General features: G+C 39.9%; 1 protein-coding gene across 3 annotated transcripts in view; it reads right to left on the bottom strand.

Moving 5' to 3' along the window:
* The window catches only part of SLAIN1 (SLAIN motif family member 1), a 55,993-nt gene extending 38,300 nt beyond the window's left edge, over positions 1–17,693 (bottom strand). Inside the window, exons 1-2 of one of the 3 annotated variants that reach the window (XM_029936567.1) lie at positions 17,623–17,693; positions 9,515–9,654 (exon numbers count right to left, since the gene is read on the bottom strand). In XM_029936567.1, coding sequence (XP_029792427.1) covers positions 9,515–9,654; positions 17,623–17,678 — 196 coding nt within the window. In that variant the 5' untranslated portion in view covers positions 17,679–17,693. Of the gene's footprint in view, positions 1–9,514; positions 9,655–10,269; positions 10,416–17,622 lie in introns of those variants that run through there. The other 2 variants (XM_029936569.1, XM_029936568.1) reach the window with 2 other exon arrangements.
* Between the last annotated feature and the right edge of the window lie 221 nt (positions 17,694–17,914).

Consider the following 17,914-nt stretch of genomic DNA (forward strand, 5'->3'; position numbering starts at 1 on the left):
CTATCATCAGACATTTAATCTACTTGAAAGAAGGCATATACAGATTAAAAATTAAGTAAAAAGATGTTTACAAAACAAGGCGCTTTCCAAATGGAAAATAACAAACACCGTTAGGACCATTTTCAACAGAGAAAAATGAACCAAGATACAGAGTTCTAAGAATGTATATTCAAATCAGTGTCCAATTCTTTTTTTTTTTGGTGGGGAGAAATTATTATTCTAGGCTTTCTTAATTTTATGCCAATAGATTGCAGATTAAGAAGTAGTAAAAGATTTAACTTTTAGCAATTACTTTTTTTTAAATGTCTATTTTGAGAAAAACACACACACACACACACACACACACACACACACACACACACACACACAGCTCAAGAAGGAGGGGGCAGAGAGAGGGAAAAAAGAGAACCCCAAGCAGGTTCTGAGCTGTCACTGCAGAGCCCAATGCAGGTCTGCATCCCATGAACCGAACCATGAGATCATAACCTGTGCTGAAATCAAGAGCTAGAACTCAACTGACTGAGCCACCCACGTGCCCCAGTTTTTTCACTTCTAACATTCCTTCCTGTGCATTATCCAAAAAAGCCATTTATGTTATTCAAATATATTAGGAAAGAAACCTGGTATTTAAGCCTTTATTATGTCTGCTTCCCAAACATCCTTACTTGTCTTACAACAGCTCTACAAATTAAATGTAAATGTAGAGGATGCTGGGAAAGCTGAAGTACCCGGCCCCTGTGGACTACCTGATATAGAAGACCTTATAAATTGTGAAATTTGAGCATGAAAAGCCAGTTTGGAAAAGATGAAAATAAGTTTTGGGATCTACAATATAAGTTTCAATTTAATTAATTTTCAATTAACATCTTAAGTGACTTGCTCAATTAATAATCCCTTTGAGAATTTAGAAGCATTGGACACATGAGTCATCTGTATATACATACATATGTACACACACACAGACTCACACCCCTTACACCCAAAATAACTGTCCTAATGTGTCTTAAACACACACGTTTACCATTTTGCTAAACTGTGGCTGCAAAGACAAAGCATTTCTTTCAGCAGTATCTTGAAAAAGGTCTCAATGCAGGTGCTATCTCCCAGTAAAACTTTTAAATCATCCCTTTCTGTTCCTCATTTCCTTTCAAAAAAACAAACTTTCTTCAGAAGGGTAGGATTTTAATAAACCTGCTCTCATAACCTCAAGACGAAACTGAATGCTTCTTGTACATTCTCCCACAATTTTCCATGTTTTGTTACCTAGATCCAGGGTCACGAGGTTGTCAGATACGGCGTGAGCCTGAAGGCCACAGGACGACCCCCCTCTCCCCACCAGACAGAAGAAGGCAGGCAGCAGGAAGACAGCCAGCGGTCCTTCACAAAGGGACAATCAACATAAACTCACTGGCAGCCGCCCCACCAGAGAACCTTGGGAGTTCACGCACCTAGGTCACCCGCCTCCAGAAACGGAGCATGACCCACTCCTACTCCGATGTACTCCCAGGGAAGTCTACTTCTTCAGCAGGGAAGACCGCTAACTTACAACCAAGAAAACAGCATAGGCTACGTTCCTAGGGTCCAAGAAGGAATAAGGAAGGGGATGCAGGACCAAGGGACAGAGGGGTAGAAGGTCCACCATAGACACATTGGCTCCTCATAACTACGCCCCCCCCATCCACAAGTTCTACAGGATTTAGTCTTCAATTTTTGAGTAATTTTCTTCCCAGAAGCATCAGAGTCAAGAAATAGAACCCAAATATCTAACATATTTTCTCTAATAATGAAAGCAGCATCTAACAGAACAGAACATTTACTTACCCCCTGGTTAACAAGTGAGAGAGACAGGAAAAGAAAGGCAGAAAGGGGAAAATACTTTCCTTTCAAAAAAATCTAATCTCTCATCACTACTGGTCATGGCAGAGGATGGTCTTAGTGAGCAGTTTTTAAATTAGGGGCCTGGCTGGGAAGCAGGTACAACCACTCATTTCCCAACAAAAGGCAGTAAGTGAAACTTAATTTTAATATAAACATGCTTGTGAATGGTAAAACGAGGCTGCAAACTAATACTTCAAGACACTGAAAAGGAAGAATGGTATGGCTGGGAAGGGGTGTGAAGACTCCACTCCACCTTAAAATGTGCAAAATCAAAACTGAAATTGTAACAGCAGTAACTGTGACAACAAGTTCAAAAAGAATTAAACAGGGCGGCCTGGGTGGCGCCGTCGGTGAACGTCCGACTCATGATTTCAGCTCAGGTCACGATCCCAGGGTCGTGAGATGGAGCCACAGGGGCTCTGTGTGGAGCGTGGAGCCTGCTTAACATACTCTCTCCCTCCGCTCCTCTCCCCTGCTCACTTTCTCTAAAATGAAGAATAAAAAAATAAACAGACACTCTTTCATTTTAGCAACAGCAATTGCTGCTCCCTTTTGACTGGTGTGACCAACAAAACAAAGTCACTGTCCTTGGGCAGTGAAACAAACTTGCTCTCAAAGAAAATGCTCCATAATATTTGTTACTTGAAAATGCTTATTGCTCAAGAGAGAGATGAAGTCTAAACAAAATGTTCTCTTAGAATTACTTGAAAAGTTCTAAAATATGGAATGCTTACATAATCATATTTATGCTACAATATAAAGTTAAAACCATAATTTCTAATATCTGTTAATTAGCTATCATTGACGAAGGAGCCCCTTCACTGGAAGCCAATTCTTTGATATTGAAGACTATGAATTCCTCTCTATTCTCTTACAAAACCTCTGTCACTAGAGGTTTTGAGGACCCTCCATACTGTTTCCCACACTGGTGGCACCAGTTTGCATTCACATCATCAGCAAAGCTGGTTCCTTTTTCTCCACATTCTCAACCTTGGTTTCTTGTGTTTTGATTTTAGCCATTCTGACAGGTGTGAGGTGATGCAGAACCACAGTGGAAGTATTTCCCTGAGGAGTGATGTTGACCGCCTTTCCATGTATCTGTTGGCCAGCCGTCTGCAGGTCTTTAGCAAAATGTTTAATCGGGTCATTCCTCTGCCCATTCTTAATTGGATTATTTGGGGTTTTGGTGTTGTTTCAGAAGTTCTTCATAGATTTTGGATAGTCACCTCCTTTTGGATATATCATTTCCAAGTGCCTTCTCATTCAGTAGGCTGCCTGCCTTTTTGTTTTGCTATGCAAAAACTTTCCAACTTGGTGTATCCCAACAGTTTATTTTGGCTTTTCTCTTGCCTTAGGAGACAAATCTAGGAAAAGATTTCTATGGCTGATGTCAAAGAAATTACAGCCTATGTTTTCTTCTAGGAATTTCATGGTTTCAGGTCTCACATTTAGTTCTTTAATCCATGTTGACTTTATTTTTATGTATGGTATTAAAAGTGGCCCAGTTTCATTCTTTTGCATATCTGTCCAGTTTTCCCAACACCACTTATTGAAGAGATGGTCTTTTCCCCATTGTATACTCTTGCCTCTTCTGCCACAGATTAGTTGGCCATAAAGCAGGGGTTTATTCCTGGACTCTGTTCTGTTCCATTGATCTAGGCGTCTGTTTTTGTGCCAGTACCAGACTGTTTCAATTATATAGCTTTGTAGTGTAGCTTGAATCTGGTATTGTGATACCTCCAATTTCGTTCTTTTTTGAAGATTGCTTTGGCTACTCCGGGTCTTTTGTGGTTCCATACAAACTTCAGGATTATCTGTTCTACTTCTGAGAAAAATTTTGTTAGTATCTTGATGGAGATATTACAGTACATCTGTAGATTGCTTTGGGTAATATGGACATTTTTAACAATATTGGTTCTTCCAATCCATAAGCATGGAATACCTTTTGTGTCATTTTCAATTTCTTTCATCAATGTTCTACAGTTTTTGGAGTGTATAGATCTTTCAGTTCCTTGGTTAAATTTATTCCTAGGTATTTTATTATTTTTGGTGCCAAGTGTAAATGGGATGGTTTTCTTAATTACTCTTTCTGCTACTTCATTATTAGTGTATAGAAACAATAGATTTCTGTAATTTTGTATCCTGTGACTTTAGTGAATTCATTTATCAGTTCTAGTAATTTTTTGTGCTTCAAGTGCTTCAAGGCTTTCTATATATACTATCATATCATCTGCAAATAGTGAAAGTTTTACTTCTTCCTTACCAGTGTGGATGTCTTATTTCTTTTTATTACCTGACCGCTGTGGCTAGGACTTTAAAAAGAGTATTAACCCATGATCAGTAATTCTAGTAAAAACTAGGTATTTACTCAAGAATACAAAAACATGAATTTGAAAACATATGTACTCTTATGTTTAATGTAGCATTATTTACAAGAGCCAACAGATGGAAGTGATCCAAGTGTCCACTGATAGATGAATGGATAAAGATGTGGGGTGTGTGTGTGTGTGTGTGTGTGTGTGTGTGTACATGTGTATGTGTATACACATACACATGCACACACACCATGGAATATTACTCAGCCATAAAAAAGAACGAAATCTTAACCATTTGCAACAACATGGATGTGAGAATAGAATATAATAAGTGAAATAAGTTAGAAAAACAAATACTATATGATTTCACTCATATATGGAATTAATAAACAGAACAAACAATGAAAAAAAAAAGACAAACCAAGAAACAGACTCTTAAATACAAAGAACTGGTGATTACCTGAAGAGATATAGGGAATGGGTAAAACAGATAAAAGAGATTAAGAATACACTTTTTTAATGTTTATTTTTGAGAGAGAGCACGAGCAGGGGAGTGATGGAAAGAGTGGGAGACAGAGAATCCCAAGCAGGCTCCTTGCCATCAGCACAGAGCCCGACATGGGGCTCAAACTCGTGAACCGTGAGATCGTGATGTTAGCCAAAATCAAGAGTTGGACACTTAACCAACAGCCACCCAGGTGCCCTAAGAGTACACTTATTTTGATGAGTCCTATGAAATGTATCAAACTGTTGAATCATGTGCACCTGAAACTGGTAATTACACTCTTGAAAAAATAAAATCCAATTTAAAAAAGCACACTAGAATGACAGCTAAACTCAAAAATCTTCTAGACCTACAAGTAAGATCAAACAGAAGAGATACTATCAGTCTAAGGTTTCACTTAGAAACAGAAAATGGATAAACATTAGGTAATGGACTAGGGTTTTGACTTTCTCCAAGGGCCCACAGTGGGGGATAAGCCAACCAGAACCTGGAACATCCTGAAATTGAATGTGCAGGCTACCACCAAGGGCAGGGAGCTTCAGAATAAAGCAAAAACAAGAGGATTGTGGGAAGCCTTTAGGAAAACACTCCTCACCTCCCCAGGCAGCTGCCCCTCTCGTGCTGTTATCAAAGACAGGTTCTATTGCTTAAATAAACTGAAGTAAAAAGCTACTGGATTTAAGATGCCTTACCCAAGTAACAGAGCCTTAAGGGAAGGTGTGTGCGCCAGAAGGTAAAGTCAGCGAGGGCATGGCCTTCACACCTGTTTGGCCACGGCTGCACCCCATTCCCTACACCGGTGCCTGGCACATGGAATGTACTTAATATACAGCAAAAGTTTTCAAGAGGAATTTTTACAAAACCCAAGAAAGCAGAATATCCATATAACGGACAGAAAACAGGAGAGAAGAATATAAAATCTCAACATCAATGCAGGCAGTTCGACATTTGACTAAAAGGAGTATCTGGAATGAAAGAATAGAGAAAACTGGGAGAGAGGAGGGATTTACAGAGAAATAACGCAAGCCATTTCGTAGAGCCAAGGTTTCCTTGTTGAAAAGCGCCCACTGCCTGTCTAGCACAAAAAAATGAAAATTTCAAAGTACTAGGAATGAAGAGATTCTGAGATTCTATCTAAAAGGTATTTTAGAGAGAAAGCTCACAGAAATCAGAAATTAGAATGGTACGAGGCCTTCAACAGCAATTCCAAAGCTAAAATATAATGGAACCATGTCTCCTAAACTCTGTTGGAACTAGAGTTCTACACCTAGCTCAAAGAATAATCAAGACCAAAGATATAATTCTGACGCCTTCAGACACAGGAGGCTTCAAAGTTTGCATCCCCCATATCCTCACTCCTGCTCCCCCAAAAAGGCCAGAGGAGAATGAATTCTACCCAAAGAGGGAATATAAGGAAAGGAAGTCTGCATTCAGGAAAAAGGCACTGCGACACTGAAGAGGGGCCAGGATCTGCAGGATGAGGGCAAAAGGGAGCCCCACGAGAGCGGTGCATGGCCTGCGGAGAGCCTGTTCAGAGCGCGTTACGGGCCACCTGAGGGCACCACCAGGAGGTCCGGCTGAAAAACAGAAGGAAATAAAACCCTTGGTGGATTTGTATGTCTAACTGCACAGAGGATGGTTGATGTAGAGAGTGTGGGGTTAAATTAATGACAAAAACCAAAACCAGCAAGTAAAGGTCCTTTTACTGTTAACTCTGGGAAAAACAAGATTAGATGAAAAAAAGAAACATAACAATAAAATGTCGCATGCCCTAGATAAGATTTTTTTCATTTTTTTTAATGTTTTATTTACTTTTGAGAAAGAGAAAGACGGCTTGAACAGGGGAAGGTCGGAGAGGGGTGAGGGAGGGGGAAACACAGAATCTGAAGCAGGCTCCAGGCTCTGAGCTATCTATCTGTCAGCACAGAGCCCAACATGGGGCTCGAACCCACTAACTGTGGGATCATGACCTGAGCAGAAGCCGGACGCTCAACCGACTGAGCCACCCAGGCGCCCCTAGACAGGATTATTTCTACTGTAATTAATATTAAACGATCTATTTAAGGATTGGCAAAAAGCTACATGGGAAGGTGTGCAGAGAAAAGGTGTACGGGGAACGGGGTATTAAAAGAATTAGACCTTCACCACCCAAAGAAAGAAGCTGACAATTTAATGAGAGATAAATAGCAAAACCAAAACAAATAGCTTTTATTAAGTGACTACATCTGGGTAATTAAATGGGCATGAGAGGTGGGGAGGGAATATGCTATTTTCCCTGTAACATTCATAAGATTAATACTTTCTAAACTATCGACAAATTGCTTTATAAACTATAAGTTAAATTTCAAAAAAAAAAAATTCGTCCAATGAATAGCCTATTGTAATCAGTGACTTGTCTCCTAAGGGGACTGTGGGTCTTTGCAACAAAACCATTTAGTCTCGCAGCAAAAGAGGATTTAGATTTATACACAAATTTCACAAAACACTAATGTGCGTTTTGAAAAGCTAGTTCCCTGCTTAAACTCTTACATGAAATGTAAATTGATTACATTATGACTAAAACCCCAGCACATCAATTCTTGTCCTCACGACCTCACCATTCTGCTTTAGCCATTGGTCAGGGAAAGGAAAATTAGATAATCAAGCACTTAGTCACAATTCTCAAAAGCAACCAACAAGGATTAAACTTAACAAAACCTCTATTTTTCTTAAGTGTTTATTTATTTGAGAGACAGAGAGCAGCATCAGGGGGAAGAGGTGGGGGAAGCAGAGAGAGGGAGAGAGAATCCCAAGCAGACTCCCTGCTGTCAGCAGTGAGCCAGAATCGGGGCTCGATCCCACAGACATTGGGATCATGACCTGAGCTGAAATAGAGAGTCAGACACTAACCTGACTGAGCCACCCAGGCGATCCCAAAGCCTCTATTTTTTTTTTTAAGTCAACCTTGAACGTAAATCTACCTTGTGTGCAAATGACTTAAAGCAGAATCACAAACGAAGACCTGGGGAGCTCAAACCCAACTCGTCCCCAGTTTCGTATCTCAGTGTGCACTCCAGTTCCTACTCCAGTCTTAAATCTCAGTGTCACAGATAAAGCTTTACTGGAACAGAGCCTTGTTCATTAATGTTTGCATCTATGGCTGCTTTCACTGAGGGCGGAGATCGTGCAGTCTGCAAAGCCTGCAGAACCTGATATTTACTATCAGGTCCCTTTCAGAAAAAATGTGTTGATCTCTCAACTAAAGGATTCTAGTTCTGAATTTCATTTGAACTTTATTTCAAATGCAACCGGGCCAAATTCATATATAAGAGTGTCCATATAAAGAGTCCTTGGATCAAGAGATGTTTGAATCAAGAACCTTAAAGTCAGTCAACACAGCCCTTATGGTGCAGAGGGATTTACTGGTTTGCTGGGGGTCGGCTGGATGAGGGAACAGAGTCAAGGCAGGGGTCTCGTGACTCAGACGGTCGCTCTCTTAGATAAGCCTCTGTCACCAAAGTTTTAACCCAAATACTTCTTTGTTCCTCCTCCACTCTTTAACTTACTACTAAATCAGATATTTTGTTTTAGTTAAAATGTTAATAAAATGTGCCTTTTAATTTGATGTTTCCCAAATATTTAAAACAGATTTCTGTTGATATTCACTTATGACTGTGCCCAAAAAGCAGCACCGAACACTGATTAAGGGCAGTCCTTAGCATCAGGGAGATCCAGGTTCCGGCTCTGCCCCGGGGTGTCACTCTGGCCCCAGGAACCCTCTGAACTTCGCTCCACTCCACCTGTCTCTTCTCTAGGAGTGGGTACAGCGCCCACCTTGGATAAGTGTGGTTAGGCGGAATAAAATGAAGATATCAAGAACCTAATGCATTGACTGTCACAGAATTAAGAGCTCAAGAAATATTACCTATTCTACTGTCTCCTGTCCAAATTCTGATAACCATCACTATCCCCGAAGAGCTTCCCAGGTAACAGTCTCAAACTACAGAGTGCCCAAGAATCACACTGGCGAACCTGTCAGTGCCGATTCCCTTGACCCTACTCCCAGTTACTCTGATTTAATCTGGAAAAGGCAGGAATCTGCAATTTCAAGCTCCAGTGTGATATGGATACAGGTAGTTCTTGGAATGGAAGCAGTGCTCCTAGATAATGAAAGAGATACTCAGAGTTAAGAGATGAGCAAAAGCCTAAATAATCACAGTGTAATTAAATACGAATGGTGAGGAGCTAAGTGCTGCTTGCTAATTCTTTGTATTGTTTCTCCTTCCACAGCAGTCCAGTTTTGTTTTGTTTTACTCAGGCTTATATCAGGCTCCATAAGATAACTAATGTTACACACAACGTGAAGATTATTTCACAGTGTATAAAGGTTAGGACTTCCAGGTACACAACCAATTAGACATTCATGGAACTCAAAAAGGTCACTACGCAGGTCCCAATGAAACTTCAGTTTTCTATCTTGGAATTCAGCCACACAACCATCGTACTGTCCCCAGAGAATTAAAGGCTGACCCATTCTATTTATTGGTATATATTCAAAGAGAAAGGAAAAAAAAACCCAGAAAAATAATGTCTATTCCTACCTTTCAGTACAAACTGAAACAAGCTAAAAATGTGGCTAAAAACAAATATACTCAATTTGAAACTATATTCTACATTGAGAAACCCTGATGTGTAATAAATGTGAAGCAAATTGCATGTTAACAGCTATACCTTTGGGTAAGTTTTTTCCATCTAAGTGTCAATTCCAAAACCAGCAACAAAAACAGAGTTGACAGTGGCAAGAGTTGAGAACGGAAACGCACAGGTTCGAAATTACCTTGCTCCAGTCTAAAGCACAGGGAACGCCTTGCTGCATCCATCTCTGGAGTCGGGTTATCTAGGACGTGTCTACACCACTGCAAAGGGCTCAGGGATTTCTCTGATGATGTGAATGTCTTTGAAGAGCCAACGTATAACCTTAAAAAGAGAAATCTACATTATAGGTATTATATAGGTATATAGAGATGACCTCTCTTCTAGGGAAAACGGCACGTATTTGACAAGTTTCTAGTGAAACAAAGCGCACATTTGATTACTTCAAATACCAAAATTATTTGTTGAACAGGCAAATACCCCCGAATAAAACAGGATGCTTTCTGTAGGCTGGTGGAAGGAGGACTTCAGGAAGCTCGGAACAACATCTCATAGTCAGAAAGGAGGCTTCTGTTATTGAACTGACCTTGAACAGGCACTGTGATGATCGACTAGCTCCCTTGCATTTGTAGAAATGAACACTTTCATCTCTTTGGTGACAGAATCTTACATGAACTGAGCTAATGTATGTAAACACGACATGGCAAACAAGGTAAATCTTATGTGTTTTTTAAAAATCTAAGCCTGTAACTCAGGGTAAGTCTGTTGATCCTCCCAACCCTTAAATAATCAGTTATTCCCCGTCTCAGATTTGTACTGAATCTGGTATGTGCTTCTTTCTCACGAAAGCTGAACAGCTTTCAAAGATATGTTTTAGGAGAAATTTGGTTTCAGGATCTATACTATTCAACAGTAATGGGCAGAACTCAAAATAACCACCGTGAGGCATTGTAAGTTAAAGATGTCCTCTTGCTATATGGTGCTAAGGTAAATTAGAGAGTATCCTCAGTCACAGTCACAGGATTATACAAAAGAAGTTCATCATCTTAGTTGACTAAAAAACAGGAAGAAAGAAAATTACAATCACTGGTTCTAGTAATCATCATTTATAAAGCTGTATTCTAATTACAAATATCATGGAAGTGATACTCCTTTAAACAAAGTTACCATAATTCTAATGAGCACACATTCTCAACACACCATACTTCATTATTCTTTTTCATGCTGTTATAGTCCGGAGTCCCATCTGTCAAAAAAACTTCTCATTTATCCAAGATGGTTGGGAAATGGTACTATTCTTCAGCAAATTCTTCTAGAGATCAGAGGTTGACAAACATTTCCTATAAAGGGGCAACTAGTAAATATTTAGGCTGTGTGGGCCACACAGTCTCTGTCATGACCACTCACCTCCGCTGTGGCAGTCCAAAGCGTCACATGTGTAACATGAGTGAGTCGGGCTGTGCTCCTACAAACTACGGACACTGGAACTTGAATTTCCCATGATTTTCAACATCATGAAATAGTATTCTTTTGGGTTGTTTTACCCAGCCATTTAAGAGTGTGAAAATCTAACCGACTAGCCACACAAACCACGCGGCAGGGCTGATCTGCCCCAGGACACCGTTGGCTAACCTCTGTTACGGACACAGATTCTAAAATACCTTTTAATTGATTTAATAGCAATCCTAATATATCATTCTTCCATTAGAGAGTGAACCATGGTCCTCCCTTCATCAAGAAATAGTGATGGGCTAAAACTTCTCATTCCTGGGCCCCACCTTGGTCTGCGTTGACAAGATTAATTCATACCTCTGTACATCCATCCTTTTCACCCTTCCATGCTGAAAGACCCCTGCACTGTCCAGTCCTGGGTAGCCCGCTCCAGACTCCCGAGTAAAGGCTGATCTAAGTCAGTTGTGCTCAATCTCTGGAGCATCGAGATCCCTTAGCAGGCTTGTTAAAACACAAACTGCTAAACACTTGATCGCAGGCAGGTCTAACCTACCTGCTTCAGTAGGTTTGGAATGTGGTCAAAGAATTTAAATGTCTAGTAAGTTCCCAGGTGGCGCTGATGTTATTGTCTGGGGCACCCACCTAGAGATGGATGCACCGGGCTGAGCCCATCTGAGTAATTCCATTATTCGTGTTTGCTGCTCACTGGTTTAGGCGCCAGCTCTGGAAACAATTTTAGCCAATAAAAACTAAGGGGAAATCTGATGGGCATGTAGGCAGGTTTCTCTCCATTTTTAAAGTGATCAGAAAAGACCCAATTATATGCTACCTAGAATATCTGCACTTTAAATATAACCACACAGGTTAATAGTTAAAAGATACAAAGGCAAAAAAACCACCCACAACAAAAAGCCCAGGTCCAGAAGGTTCACTCCTAAATTCTACCAAATATTATAAGGAAAGATATTGAAGACCAATATCTCTCATGAATATAGAAGCAAAAATCTGAATATTTTGGCAAATTGAGTCCATCTGTATATAAAAGGGATACCTCACCAGAACCAAGTGGGGTTTATCCTAGAAATGAAAGTTGGCCTAACATTCAATTATCAGTGTAGCCTACGAGAGAAAAGGCATGTGAATCTCACAGGAAAAAGCTTTTGACATCCATCCATTAAAAACTCTCAGCTAATTAAGAAGGAAACACCTTCAATCTGATTAAAGGCATTTACTAAAACAGTGTCTTTAGAATACATTTTCCATAACATCAGGAACAATACAAGGACTAGAGGTTCTAGCTAGTGCAATCATGCAATAAAAACATTTAGACTGGAAGTAATCAATCTATCTTTATTCACAGATGACATGATCATCTATGTAAAACATCTGAGGAACCTACAAAAAAGATACCAAAACTAGTAAGGGAATTTAGTAACAAATTTTTAGCATACCAGATCAACATACAAAAGTTAACTGCATTTCTATACTAGCAACAACCAGCTTTTTTGAAATTTCATTTCCCATTTACAATAGTATAAAAAACCGTAAGATGCTTGAGGATAAAACTGACAAAGGATGTCAAGCCCAATAGGCTGAAAACTACAAAACCTTTGGAAAGAAATTAAAGATATAAATAAAAATATAGACCATGTTCATGGATCAGAAGGCAGAATATTGTTAAGATGTAAATCACCACTAAATTTAACAAAATTCCAAAATTTCAGTAAGCTTCTTGAAGAAATAAAAGCTGATTCTAAATTCCACACGGAAATGCAAAGATCCTAGAACAGCCAAAACCTTTAAAAAACAAGGAAGCTGGAGAACTATCACTGAGACACATTACAAAGCTACAGCAGTGAAGACAGTTCAGTGTGACATAAAGACATACAGAGCGATGGGGAAACAAGACGGTCCAGGCCTATACGCATGTGGAAAACTGATTCTTGACAAAGTATGAAGACAATTCACTGGAGAAAAGATGGTCTTTTGAATAAATCGTGTTGAATCAAATGGGTATCTATATGCAAAAAGTAATTTTTTAAATTTCTTTTAGAGACAGAACATGCCAGCAGGGGGAGAAGAGCAGAGGGAGAGAGGGAGGGAGAGAGGAGAGAAAGAATCTCAAGCAGGCTCCGTGCTCAGGGCAGAGAGCAATGGTGGGCCTGAGCCCACAGCCCTGGGATCATAATCTGAGCCGAAATCAAGAGCTGGACACTCAATTGACCGAGCCACCCAAGCCCCCCGGAAACACTCTGATCCATCCTTCACATAATATCCAAAGTTAACTCAAACCATATTCACAAAAATGTAAATCCTGGATCTATAAAACTGTTAAAGGGAAACCATGGGTAAAGTCTTTGAATCCCTGAGTTGGTAAATATTTCTTAGATACAATTTCTTACATGGAAAGTATGTTCCATAAAATAAAATTTTTTTTATCAGTTAGGTTTCACTAAAATTAAAATTAAACCTTTTCTCTCTGAAAGAGAAAGAAAAAAAAAAGGTAACCCACAGATTGGGTAAAAATATTTGCATATCACATATCTGATTTAAAAATTTGTACGTAAAAAAAAAGCCTAAATGTCCATCACCTGATGAGTGGATCAAGAAGATGTGGTATATATACACAATGCAGTACTACATGGCAATGAGAAAGAATGAAATCTGGCCATTTGTAGGAAAGTGGATGGACCTCGAGTGTGTCATGCTAAGTGAAATAAGTCAGGCAGAGAAGGACAGATACCATATGTTTGCACTCATAGGTCTAACAGTAGACCAGGAGAAACCTAATGGAGGACCAGGGGGAGGGGAAGTGGGAAAGCTGGGGAGAGAGAGGAATGCAAAACTTGAGAGACTCTTGAATACTGAAAAGGAACTGAGGGTTGAAGGGGAAGGGGGAGGGGGGAAAGAGGTGGTGGTGATGGAGGAGGGCACTTGTGGGGAAGAGCACTGGGTGTTGTATGCAAACCAATTTGACAATAAACAAAAACAAAAACAAAAAAAAATTGTATGTAGAATATACATAAAAACTCTGCAAACTTAATAATAAGCAACTCAGTTTTTTAAAACGGACAAAAGATTTGAACATTTTACCAAACAAAATCTATGAATGGCACACAGCAGAGAAGAAATACGCTCGTCATCCATCACGAGGGAAATGCAAAGCAGAACCACTACGAGGTACTGGTCCCCACCTATTCGAATGACTACAATTAAAAAGACCGGCCATGGCACGTGTGGGTGACCACAAGGCACAACTGCGCCTCTCGTGCAGCGCTGGTGGAAACGCGGACAGCATAAGCACCATGGGCAAGACCTTGGCAGCCTCCTACAAAGTTAGCAGACACCTAGTCTCTTCCAGCCTCTCAACAGCCATTAAGGATTTAATCAAAAGATATGAATGCATGTATCCACACAAAGACTTACTTGGCACAGCCAAAAGTTGAAAATAGCCCAAATGTTCATTTAAAAACGAATGGATAAACAAACCATTGTTACATCCATACAATCTAGCAGTTCTCACAATAAAAAGGAATGAACTGTTGATTCATGTAACAACACAGATAAATTTCACAATAATATCTCGATTGTAAAAAGCAGGACCAAAAACAAAAACAAAAACAAGTACATACTATATAATTTCATAGATATGCAAGTATGAAAATGCAACTCATTTAAACTAACTGAAAGCAGACCAGTAGCTGCCTTCACGGGAGGCAGGCAGGAGCAGGAGAGAGGGCATATGAAAGGCCACAAAGAAATTTGAAGCATTAAGATATGTCCGCTCTTCTTGACTGTGGTGATGGTTTTATCGGTGTACATGTATGTCAAAATCTATCAAATAATATATTTTAATATATGCAGCTTATACTTCACTTATATCTCAATAAAGCTACAACAAATTCACAAAACAGGAACCAACTGTTTTCTGGTCTCAATGTTCTTGAGACTTGAGTAGCCATCTCGAGGTGAATCAGATAAATTCAGGGGAAACAGGTAATGCCACTGTCCTGACATAAATAAGCCACTAAATTAGTCAACTGTGGAAATTATCTTTAGACTTCTTTAAGGTTAGTACGTTGTCCTCACTGCTTAAGACCCACACAAATTCAGGTCACTGCCCAAGTCTCTGCTTGTTCTCAGATCCTCTCAGCTGCCACATGAAGCTACTGGCTGAAGCGCTGTTCTGCCCATGACCTCTAGCATCCTAAGAACTGCTCGTATCTTTTTTTTTTTTTTTTTGCTTGTAAGGGAACTCTGTAAGATTTCCTTAATCCCTTAGGCCTATGTAATATAGTTCTTTTGTTTAACCATACAGCCTTGTGGCATATTCAAAATCAGTGCTCACTCCCAAGAGGCTCAGGCCCACCCTCTTTGCTGTCACAAGTCAAGACCTGAGGCACACTACTGAGACAGGCTGACCCAGAAGTTCTGACTGCAAGCACATCAAATTTAGCTTAAGGAAGGATGAAGTACTTTACTGAGCCAGGGACCTAAAACTGAAAGTCTGCATGCTGATTGGTTAAAACCCTGGCCCCAGGGCACCTCAGTGGCTCAGTCAGTTAACATCCAACTTCAGCTCATGATCTCACAGTTGTGGGTTCGAGCTGTGCTGACAGCTCAGAGCCTGGAGCCTGCTTCAGATCCTGTGTCTCCCTCTGTCTCTGCCCCATCCCCACTCTCTCAGTCTCTCTCTCTCTCTCTCTCTCTCTTAAAATAAAGACATAAAAAATAATTTTAAAAAAACCTAGTCCCATTTTCCCTTTACATTCCTAGAATTGACTGAATTACTTATATCTCTCAGCATCATAGAAGCACTGTGTCTGGAGAAGCAGATGAAGACCTAGAAATACTGAAACGTGAACTGACTACCCATGCAATCACTTATAAAAAGCTCTACCCATGCAGAACTTCAGACCAACTTCAGTCACTGTCCCCTTTGGCTTTAAACAGATAATAATGGCACCAGAAACTCAGACTATTCCTTTTAAATAGAAAGCTGAGACTAAAAGTAAAGGGAAAAAAACTGAGAAAACGCACAGAACTGAGGAAAAAATCCGACAACTATAACTGGTATCATCTGAGAGAAAACATTGCTTTCATCAAACAATAAATAAACAAATAAAGATATTAAAAAAGAAATGGTTTCTTCATTCTTGGAAAATGAAACCATTTTAGCAGAAACAAAAAGTTCAATTAGGTGAGTTTGAAAAATCAAGAAGTCTTCCAGATGCAAAACAAAGACAGACTTACTTACAATGAAATAAAAAAATGACAGATTAAAAAATTAAATAATTGTACCAGGTGGGCTGGCATCTAATTTTACAGGTGCTAACACACACACACACACACACACACACACACACACACACACACACAAACACACACACGCAAAAAGTTTAAAAAAAAAAGGCAAAAAAGTTCTGAAAATTAAAGGCAGGCCATTGGGCTCTAAAGTGAAAACACCTACAAAGTCCAATACAACAGAGAGGCCCATAAGAAGGTGCAACGTGACATTTTAGAAAATGAGAGATAAAGAAAGCTAAAGAAGTCAGGAAGATTAGGTATCCAAAACACAGTACGCTGCAATATATAAAACACAATAAAAATGAGAACAAAATAGAACAATGCCTTCAAACACAAGGACAAGTTACTGATTTAGACTTTTATACCCAGCCCAACTACAAATCTTTATGAGGACAAAGATATTTTTACATTTAGTTTTAAATTTTGAGAGAGATTGAGACAGAGTTGGGGAGAGGCAGAGGGGGAGAGAGAATCCCAAGCAGGCTCCACACTGCTGGCAGAGAGCCCAATGTGGGGCTTGAACCCACAATCTATGAAATTATGACCTGAGCCAAATTCAAAAGCCAAGCCCTTAAGTGACTGAGCCACCCAGGCACCCTGATAAAGACATTTTTAAATACATAAGATTTCAGAGTGTACTTCTCATAAACGTGCCCTTTCTCATAAAGCTACTGGAAGCTGTGCCCCACCTACTAGAATAAATGAAAGATGAAGACAAAGAATCTTAAAAATGGGAGATCCTACAAAGGCAAAAACCTAAGGAATTCCCATGGAAATAGCACTGTGCCTGCAACTGAAGAAGCGAACAGTAAAGACTAGAGAAATGGACGTAAAAGTTCTAGAAAGAACAGCGTAATTTTTTAAAACCGCTGTGAGACTCTCAAGTAGAGGTGCCTGGCTGGCTCGGTTGTTTGAGCATCCCAGTCTTGACTTCGGCTCAAGTCATGATCCCAGAATCGGGGGATCAAGTCCCCTGAGTGTGAAGTCTGCTTAAGATTCTTTCTCTCCCTCTGCTCTGCCCCCCCACTGCACACACACTTTCTCAAAGAAAAAAAAAGAGAGAGACTGTCAAATATATTTGACCTAATCAAGGAATATATGGCTTCAGTAGAGTATCTGAAAAAACAATTAGTAATAGAGATTTAAAAAATTGAAGGGGGAAAAGAGAGGCCATTACTAACTCTTGGAGGAACGAAGGGATTAGAGAAAAATAAATGTAATGTACAAGTCACAGAGCCCAGCTAAGAATAGTTATAATGATAATACAGGCATTACATGGGATTTAATCCAAAGATTATGAAAGCCATTATGAGGAGGAAAAGAAGATATGACGGCTTGAGGGAGAGGAGAAGAGAGCTTAGTCTTCATCTTCCAAAACATCTATAATGTCCAGGATAGTATGGAGGGCTGTTCAGAAATAGTGAAAGAAACAGCCAGACAAGTACCAAGTGATGCTCTGTGGAAGACTCTGAGGTAGGAACGACAGAGGGCTGCTAATTTCTCTGAAAAGCCTGGCTATATTTGTAGCATTACCTTGATAAAACTTCAGAAGCGCTGTGCAAATGGATGCTATGAAGACAAGAGATCATTTTCAGTCGGGTAAGCGTCTGACTCTTGATTTTGGCTCAGGTCATGATCTCATGGTTCAGGTGTTCAAGCTCCACATCGGGCTCTGCACTGACAGTGCCAAGCCTGCTTGGGATTCTCTCTGTCTCTCTGCCCCTCCACCACTCATGCTGGCTCCCACCAATCATGCTGTCTCCCCCTCACCACTCTCTCTTTCAAACTTAAAAAAACAAAAACAAAAAACAAAAAACGAGTCGTC

The sequence above is a fragment of the Suricata suricatta genome, chromosome 4 (genome assembly GCF_006229205.1).
Source record: "Suricata suricatta isolate VVHF042 chromosome 4, meerkat_22Aug2017_6uvM2_HiC, whole genome shotgun sequence".
NCBI classification, from domain to species: Eukaryota; Metazoa; Chordata; class Mammalia; order Carnivora; family Herpestidae; genus Suricata; species Suricata suricatta.